Genomic DNA, 10,175 nt, shown 5'->3' on the forward strand with positions numbered 1-10,175 from the left:
GGGCCCAGACAGGGATCTATGGAAGGTTTTGGATATGGGCTCGCCCAATTAGCTTTTTACTAATTAAATTGAACTCACAATTTAATACAAGCTTATATTGGAATATTACGAGCAGCCACTACAGAAGTAATATTGAACTCTCCCCATCCAAATCCGAAATTACAAGTAATCCGGGTTTCCGTTATTTATTATTTATTTCCTGTGCTTAAGATATAAATATTCATTAATTAATTAATGTCTGCTATGGACTTAATTAATTAATATCTTATTAATTCCAAGAGTGGACTTAGCAAGAAACACTTATTTATTATTTATAGAGTAATAAAACTCCAACTGGCCAGTTTTCCGAATAATAAAACCTTGTTCGAGCTCCTCTTGAGGACATTATCAAACGAGACTCACCTCGTGCACGTTTCAACATAATAGCAATCCTAGCACCGCTAGATATTAATCACCACTACCCAATATATCAGGATTATTGGGTTGCGAAAAACCCGCACCATTTGATAAGTCAAAGTAGTGCATAATCAATACCGTATGCTCAATGCTAACATATGTAGATTAAGAAATAACATTTTATCAAGACCTAGTCTTTCAGTAGATAGCATAAAGACACGTCTTGCTGTTAGATCCGTTCGGTGCTATACCACACCAATGTCAAATTATTTCAGTAAGGCTTAGAAATATGCGGACTGACATTGCAACCTTTCACGATAGGTAGCCAAAGCCTATCTAGGTTGTGAAATTCTTCTTTTTCTTTTGCAAAGCATTGCATAGATCTGACCGTGTTACCTTAAAGTGAACGACGCCCACAACCGGTCTATTAAGCACAAGACTTAGACTTTGTTTACTTCTTATGCATTTAAATGTTTGTAAAACATCTTATAAATGCACAAGCAAACACAATGTAATAATAATAGTGATTCTATTCGTGCGAGACTGCTCGAATAATACTGAATCGGGTTAAAGTGGATTGTAGAGTTTTACGTATACAAGCAAGATTCTATTCGCGCGAAACTTGCTCGAAACATACTTTTCAGTATACCAAACCTAACAATCTCCCACTTATACTCAAAACATGATTTCGAGTATACCCACTTACACATATGACGCCCCGGGTTGCTCGTCATCTGGTGGCACGCCTGCGCCATCCAATATCCGAGGTGCACCTTAACACCCTCCGCCATGCACCATGTGAAGTAGAGATCGGTAGTAGTGAGAGCTGAATTCGCACTGCCCATCAAATTGTAACTGATAAATGTTTGAGCAAAACGGAGGATCCGGTCTTCAATGTGGGAAGCCTTGGAGTAGCTGGATTTAAACGCCCCTGATTTAGAGTGCGTGACCAGTTCCCATGCTGTCTGGACTTTGAAACCAGGCGTGTTATTTGGCATCCCCACCATCCTATCGTTCCATGCCCCTTCTTCATCTTCTTCCTTGGTGAACTCTCCCATTTCCATATCTAGTCTTTTGTTCAAATGAACTGAGGACTTAAGAAAAATGCAGCCTTTATGAATTTGTCATCTATCATGTTACTTTCCTCTAATAGTAACACAACGACTATTATTCTGAAGATTTTCTACTTTTCAGTTAAACCTTCTTATAGTCATTTCTTGTTACTTTAGGCGATGACTTGTGTCAGAAACTATTTGAGTGATCAAAAGATCCTCAAAACATTCTGTCACTCTAGGATATTCCAATCGAATCATCTTGACAGATTCTATTGATATCCATCTTTCATCGTCATTAACCAAGACTTGTCGAACCACTTAAAGGAAAATAGCTTGACCTTATTCCTCAAAGAGCTTGTCAAGTACATGCATAATGCATTCTCGAACATTCTTCGTGGAATTATGTCGAGGAAATGGAGGACATGAATCATTGAGTATAAACTCCAAGCTTTCAGCGATGAGAATTTTATCCATTTTCGTTTCCGGTCTACATAATTTAGGCATTCGAGTTTTCTTTCTTTAAGGATCGCAGACAAATATTAAATGACATAATGAAGATTTGACAAAGAAACTTATTATCACATACTCATGCTCAATACATAATCACAAATAACCACAAAACAATTATGTATCTTACAACTGCAAAATTAATAAATTGTATCCTCCTCTGGAGGTTAATACGCATTAAAATTTTGACAATTTTACTGGTCACAACACCGACGCATCAATTGCTTCCTCCTCTGGAGGTTGATACGCCTAATGTTGCCTAAGCACGACCATCAGATTTAGCATTACAGAATTTTATTTCTACAACACACTCCCATAACAATGTTCATGTGCTGACAACAAAACCAAGCTATCTCATAAATTCTGATTGAACCCTGAAACTCGCAGTTCCTTAGGATTATTGTCCCCACTCTGCAGGTGGCAATAATATTGGGAACCACTTTCTAGTTCATTCTATTTATTATGTGAGAAGTTCGCCCTTATGAACTTGTTGTTTTCGTAGGATTATTGTCCCTACTCTGTAGGTGGCGATAATATTAGAAAATCAGCTTCACAAAATTTGGCAGACCAACCGATGGAGACCGTATACAACACACTTGTTGTAATCATCACTTAGACATTTTGTATGGTTTTTGCATAATTATCACATAAGCAGATAAATCAGATAATCCACTTAAAATAGATAAACACCAAATAAACAGATAAATCTATTTAATGCATGGCATTTTAAACACTCAGGATAATTAACGACAATTATTTAATCTAGTCAAGGGAGAATCAATTAAATAATTAAGTTTTATATTGGATAATAATTATCCAAATTTATTTAGGATTTATCAAGATAGAGTTGACTATCTAAATCCATTTAGGATTATTCAAGATTTTATTTCGATAAAATCAAATCCTACAATTCAAGATAACGTTGATCTAGGATTATCATTATTTAAATCGTACTAGGATATTACTAGATAGAAACATTTCCATCATAATCCATAAGATAAAAATAAAATCCTATCAACCAAGATTTATACAAATCTTAATTCTATTTAGAATAGACATCCAGAATATATCAAACATTTCTTAGGATTTCTTAGATAAATAAATTTATCTAAATCCAATTAAATAAGGATTTCTTATATATCATCTTTATCCTAATCTATCTAGGATATAAATTCATAAGATAAGGATAAATTGGATTAATACTTATTTTAATCCATCTAAGATTTGTCTTAATAGAATTAAATCTATTCAAATCTATAGGAATAAATAAATTAATATAAATGTTTATCCTAATTCATCTAGGATTTATCTTTGAATAAATCCATATAAATCCATAGAATTAGATAATATTATATTATCATTATTCAAATCTATCCAAGATTTATCTAGGAATAAATCCATATAAATCTATAAGATGAGAATAAAATATTATATTATCACTATCCAAATCCATCTAGAATTTATCTATGAATAAATTCATATAAACTAATAGGATAAGAATAAAATAATATTATCATTATTTAAATCCAACTAGGATTTGTCAAGGGATATATCCACATTAATCCATAAGATATAAATAAAAATTAAATTCTCATTATCCAAATTTAACTAGGATTCATCTAGGAATTAAATCCCTACAAATCCATAAAATAAGGATAAAATCTATAATTAATCCATGATTTAATACAAAATCAAATCTTATATAATATATAAAATCCACAAGATATATTCAAATCTTATTTCCAAATTAATCTCGAATACTTTCCAAAATTAATGCAAGGGTTAGGAAACCCTAATCAAATTTGGAAAGCGAAGTCACGGAACGAGGTAATGCGACGTCAAACTCGAGTCCGGGAAACTGCCCGTGAAGAGCTCCCACTCGAATCACAGCCACTGCGCTACGTAGCCGCTTAACCTGATGCCTCTGACGCTTCTGACGCTGCTGCGTCAGACGTCGCTCTGCCTGCGCTGCTGCGACGTCGCCTTCGCAGCGGCTACAACAACAACTTCCTCCGAGCCCGGAAACTGCCCAAGAAGGGCTCCCACTCGAAAAGCCGTCGCCACCGGCATTCTGCTGTCTTAATAGCTGCTCCTGCCTTCCCGTGAACATCACCGGCAGCCCGCTGAATCATCTCCGGCGTCGCTCTTCTAGCCTCCAAACTTGGGCAGACGACGCCTAGATTTCAGTCCGCATGCTTGGACTGCCGACAAAGTGATCAATTCGCATGGAGTAAAATCCCACGTTGCAAGCGATTTTACTCCAAATTGAAAACAAAAACAATCAATTTGATTCTTGATGGAATAACTAAGAATTGAGAATTCTCTTCCACCGATAGTAGAAGTCAAAAATTGCGGCCCAAGAAATTGACTCCACCAATAAAATTAGATTGTAAGAATTGAGTCTGGAGAATTAGTTCTCCCAATTCGTCTTCTTCGCACACACGTTATGATCATATATACAAAAATAATGACAACCACGTATTCGAAGAAAATCATGCATTCAATCAATTCACGTAACATGAAATTAATCCACATAATCAGAGCCAAAAATTGGCTCTGATACCAATTGATGGGGTTTGGCGCCCCTTGCATAGTGGAAGACTTATACAAAACAAATAAATCAGATACGGATCTATTTGACCGATTATGCGATTAATCAATTCACATGTTAAACAGGTAATTGCATGCTAGAACGCAAATAATTCATGCTCAAGGAAAGTAAATCCTAAAACATGAATTCTACGGTTTAGGGTTACCGATTTTGATTCTCCAAAGAATCGTCGATTGCTCGCGCCTTCTCCACGTGATGATCTTCAATACTAGACCACGGATCTTCTCTCTGGTTCTCGAACTGTATCTCGATATCAGGGTGGGCTGATCTTATCAAAATACTAGGACTCGAATAAAGAAGACGAGAAGAAATCCTTTTGGGAAAAGAAGTAGAAATCGAAATCTCCTTCAGCTGGGGGGGCCGAAAATTTCGAAAATTTCAAGTATGAAAATTGTGATTCTTCTGTCTCATTTATTCTCCTATTTATATTAAGTTCCTTATGGGCCCAGACAGGGATCTATGGAAGGTTTTGGATATGGGCTCGCCCAATTAGCTTTTTACTAATTAAATTGAACCCACAATTTAATACAAGCTTATATTGGAATATTACGAGCAGCCACTACAGAAGTAATATTGAACTCTCCCCATCCAAATCCGAAATTACAAGTAATCCGGGTTTCCGTTATTTATTATTTATTTCCCGTGCTTAAGATATAAATGTCCATTAATTAATTAATGTCTGCTATGGACTTAATTAATTAATATCTTATTAATTCCAAGAGTGGACTTAGCAAGAAACACTTATTTATTATTCATAGAGTAATAAAACTTCAACTGACCAGTTTTCCGAATAATAAAACTTTGTTCGAGCTCCTCTTGAGGACATTATCAAACGAGACTCACCTCGTGCACGTTTCAACATAATAGCAATCCTAGCACCGCTAAATATTAATCACCACTACCCAATATATCGGGATTATTGGGTTGCGAAAAACCGCACCATTTGATAAGTCAAAGTAGTGCATAATCAATACCGTATGCTCAATGCTAACATATGTAGATTAAGAAATAACATTTTATCAAGACCTAGTCTTTCAGTAGATAGCATAAAGACACGTCTTGCTGTTAGATCCGTTCAGTGCTATACCACACCAATGTCAAATTATTTCAGTAAGGCTTAGAAATATGCGGACTGACATTGCAACCTTTCACGATAGGTAGCCAAAGCCTATCTAGGTTGTGAAATTCTTCTTTTTCTTTTGCAAAGCATTGCATAGATCTGACCATGTTACCTTAAAATGAACGACGCCCACAACCGGTCTACTAAGCAAAAGACTTAGACTTTGTTTACTTCTTATGCATTTAAATGTTTGTAAAACATCTTATAAATGCACAAGCAAACACAATGTAATAATAATAGTGATTCTATTCGTGCGAGACTGCTCGAATAATACTGAATCGGGTTAAAAGTGGATTGTAGAGTTTTACGTATACAAGCAAGATTCTATTCGCGTGAAACTTTCTCGAAACATGCTTTTCAGTATACCAAACCTAACACCCATATACATTCGACAAGTCATTATTCGAGAAGCATCGCTTCACAGTCACAATATTTCCAATACTTAAGGCATGCTTTTCACAAAAAGACATTTTCCACCAAAACTTCCAAGAGCATAAAGTTTCAATCATAGAAATATTCCGTACCTCTTTTTTCGTGGTTGAACGAGACGAGTTGCGGTGTTGAGCCTTCCATATTCAGTTTATTATAAAATGATTACAAGGACAACTTAAATTTTTGAAAAGACTCTTGGGTCCAGAGCGGAAAGAACTGAGGCTCTGATACCAACTGTAACAGCCCGCCCTCCTAGGGTACAATAAATGCGGCAACTGCTACCAAACGGACTCGAAGAAATGAACAAAGGCTAGGGTTTCATTTAAAGAGTGTTGACCAAAAGATTAGAAAGAACTATCAGAGTATTTAAAACAACAACTTCACCTAGAAACTTGAATAAGAAAAAGGAAGGTATAATAAATGACGTTCAAGAATCTCAAGAGTATGACATAGTTTCCAAGATAAAAACCACAAGATCGTCTAAGGCCTCTAAACCGAAAGGAGAGTGCAAAATATTCAAAATAAACATAAGTGTATCAAAAATTCAGCGGAAAGCGACCAAGAGAAAGAGTAGCTATGTATGAAGACACAACTACGCTTGAAGTTCAAAACAACCATCTTAATTAATTATCATGCTCAACACCCGCCACCGCTCGTCATCGTTCAACCTGCACATAAGAAAAACACATGCAGGGCTGAGTATTTTGAAATACTCAGTGAGCTCGTCGCCAAAACATTTTATAAGTTATGCCACCCTTACCAAGTGAACTCGAGTTTTAAGCAGTTATAAGAGAATATCACGAGTATCACAAAATATATTTTCCATACACTGGCCAGTCAAAATAATTCCCCACTTTTCTCATCAAATTCCACAATCACAATCCTTCCATGGTGCGATGAAAGTGTGGCCACACTTTTTACCCACGAGACCGGCCGACTAGCAAGGACGGCTCCCGATCCCCTCGTGTACACAGCTTGGTAGGGTTTGCGGCCCATACTCAGACCCGAATTCGTTAAACATATCCATAGCCCTATAGCCCAATGGAGCGAACTCTCAAACTGGGCATCAGGCGCACAATATCACAACAAAACAGACATAGGCATGGCATAACAGTTAAACCACCCTTATTTCTCCACATTCATATATTTGCACATTAAAGAGTTTAAGAGTAAAGCCCACCTCGACTGCTTAGGTTTCAAGTATGTTCTTTCCTTTGTTATCCGGCTTCGCAACTGAGGTTTCACCTTTTTAATCACATAGGCACATATCACAAATCAGATTCAATACAACTCCTAATTCATGCATGTCCCAACGCTTTTTCCCTTTTCCCATCGATTCATCTTATTATCACTAATCAAGCTTAAGTCATGATCATCATATAAATTCCATTCGCATCTCAACTCTAGATCTAACACCAACATAAGTTACACAAGAGTATTTAGCCATCAAGCACACACCACACAACACAACACACACACACACGACACGCGCACACACACGCATACACTCACTACGCACACGCCACACACACACCACATGCATACATATTTACATATTCCTTTTATCCCACTTTCACTCAAACAAGATGCATGAGGGTTCAAGAATACCGATTAATCGGTTAGAAAGAAGAGGAATCGTGTAGAAAGAAGAAGATTAACATAAGAATACCTTTTGGAGAAAAACGAACGGTAGAAACGAAGTAAAGACTTGGTTCTTCAAGATTCTTGAGGTTCAAACTCTATTTCTTCACAAAGGAGGGAGGATTATTGGAGAAAAGTAGAAGAAAATTGAGAGAGAGTGGAGAGATGAGAGGGGGCGAAAATTTGGGTAGGGGCGAAAATTATGTGATGGCTATGGTTAGGTTTTTGGCTCCTTATTTATAGAGTTCAATAAAATCTTTAGGTAAATAAATAGAATATTTCGTACGATCTTATTCTCCACAATTAAATAAATAAATATTGTGAAGTAGGGAAGAAGAATTAACAAAAATAGACTCTAGGGCAAATCCCATGATTTTTGAAAATTAGGCTCTTAATTAGCCAAGATTTTGTTTTGAATATTTTACATAGTAGAATAAAATATCACGGAGCAAAATAAAATAAAATCCTCCAAGTATATTGGGTAGTAGGCGTGTATTTTGGGGTTCTCCCATAAGGAACATATTTTGAATATTAACTAAAATAAGATAAGGCAAAATCTCTTGAGGTAAGGAAAGATTTGGTAGAATATTTAAATTCTAGGTATGGAAGGAATCACGTCTCCACATCATCAAAATAAATTCTAGGGCTCTAAAATTAGGGTTTGGGAAATCTCGATGTTACAACTTATTTGCTCTCAAGTTAAATTTTCCTTATACAAGGCCATATACATGAAATATGGCAGCAATTTGGGGTCCAATTTTTGATAAAACGGTTCCAATAACTCCAATGTTGAACCAAAATCAATAGACTCAAGAAGTTGTTCCCATTCACTTCCAGTAGAGGCTTTCCTTTGAGCTAGCTGATTTGCCACCTCTTTAATAGCTAATGGCAGACCACCATATTTTCTCAACATTAGTTTTACTTGATACTCCAACTCCTTTGGGAATTTCTGCTCACTCCTCAATTTATTCCCACTGTTTATTGTTGTATAAAACGATTGCTAACTCATAATAGGATCCCACGGTTCCATCTTATGAACATCATGGGAATTTGTCTTTAAATCCTTATGCGTCATGTGACTTGTGACCACCAATTTACTCTTGCCATAACCTTCATGAGATAAGAACAAACACAAAAGGAAATTTCAGAAGGGAAATTTTATCTGTTGCATTAAAATTTTTAAAGATATAAAAAGTCCTACTAATTAATGTTTGTAGTTTATTAAAAGTCTGATTAGTTTCTCAACCTATTTAGAGACTTTGAAAAAATTGCCAAACAAAGTTTAACATAATTAAATAAACTAGCGAAATATTCATTGAAATCTAAGTTGGCGTAACAAGATTAATAACAAAAATAAGACACATAACTCTCATAAGCATTAAGCATTAATAAATAATAATATATATATGCATACCTTGTGCTTTAAGTGCTAACAAGAAAGATCTCAACTGAATGTGTTTGGGCAGGTCGTCAAGAACTATGAAATAGCGCAGTTCTTCCAGATGATCGCCAAGGAAACCTTGGAGGAGTTGGTTGTTCACTCTCTCAAAATATGAAGATGATTGCATACTCTTACCATTAACTGATGATAGTCGATCCAATAGTTTGATAACTATCTCTTTCATTGTTAAGACATTAGAAACACACACCCAAGCACGATACTCGAATCGCTTAACGACGTTTGGGTGGTTGTATATCTCTCTAGCCAGAGTCGTCTTTCCAATACCAAACATGCCTTTGATAACAACCACTGAAGGTTGTTCGTCCGAATAAAAAATCATCGTGCGGATCACCATTTCTATGTCTTTATCCAAGCCGACCACAACATGATCTTGATCAACATTTTATGAGTTGGGCTGTGTCTCCGGCCCATCAACTTCCAGTTTAACTATCCGCATTTTGATCTCTCCAATCCAACTTAGGATGGACCGCATCTCACTAGATTGGCGCTCTTCGTAGATGTCGAGGGCCTCGTCAGCCATATGGGCCAGATCAGATACCAAAAAGTTGAGTCTTCTTCCCTCTCTAAATTCCTTATCTCTTACTATATCCACAATCTCTTTATCTCTTTAATTATCCTTTCCATTTCTTCATTCTTATATGGTTTTCCCTCTCGATATTTTTCCAACTTCTGTATCAGCGATAAAATATCTGCCTCCGCCATGCCTTAATTGGCAAACTGCATAAGAAAAAATTATTTTGAATTTAACATCATAATCACGTGAATTTAAAAACCTTTCAATCTTGCCTGCGTGTGTGATTTGATCAGACAACTATGATATCAAACTCAAAGCAGATGTAATTAAAAAACCTTCAATATAAGACAATAAACTTGCCAAAATTTAGATGAGGAAGTTGGCGTTTATATCATGATTCCCATAAGAATATTAAAACCTTTTGTAGCTACTAGCTA

General features: G+C 36.0%; 1 protein-coding gene across 1 annotated transcript; it reads right to left on the bottom strand.

Moving 5' to 3' along the window:
• Nucleotides 1-8,451: 8,451 nt before the first annotated feature.
• On the bottom strand, nucleotides 8,452-9,861 carry LOC125202201 (putative disease resistance RPP13-like protein 2). The gene is made up of 2 exons (XM_048100568.1): nucleotides 9,177-9,861; nucleotides 8,452-8,872 (listed from the first exon to the last, which is right to left on the bottom strand). Exons 1-2 carry the CDS (start codon nucleotides 9,556-9,558, stop codon nucleotides 8,763-8,765), a joined length of 492 nt encoding a protein of 163 aa, XP_047956525.1. The 5' UTR covers nucleotides 9,559-9,861; the 3' UTR covers nucleotides 8,452-8,762.
• Nucleotides 9,862-10,175: the final 314 nt, after the last annotated feature.

The sequence above is a fragment of the Salvia hispanica genome, chromosome 1 (assembly GCF_023119035.1).
Source record: "Salvia hispanica cultivar TCC Black 2014 chromosome 1, UniMelb_Shisp_WGS_1.0, whole genome shotgun sequence".
NCBI lineage: Eukaryota > Viridiplantae > Streptophyta > Magnoliopsida > Lamiales > Lamiaceae > Salvia > Salvia hispanica.

What these genes read in the sequence shown, in the direction of transcription:
- LOC125202201 (XM_048100568.1), bottom strand. Translation starts at nt 9,558, where the DNA reads ATGGTGATCCGCACGATGATTTTTTATTCGGACGAACAACCTTCAGTG. An exon ending in GTTAGCACTTAAAGCACAAG is followed by an intron (nt 8,873 to 9,176) that starts GTATGCATATAT and finishes TATCTCATGAAG; the next exon opens with GTTATGGCAAGAGTAAATTG.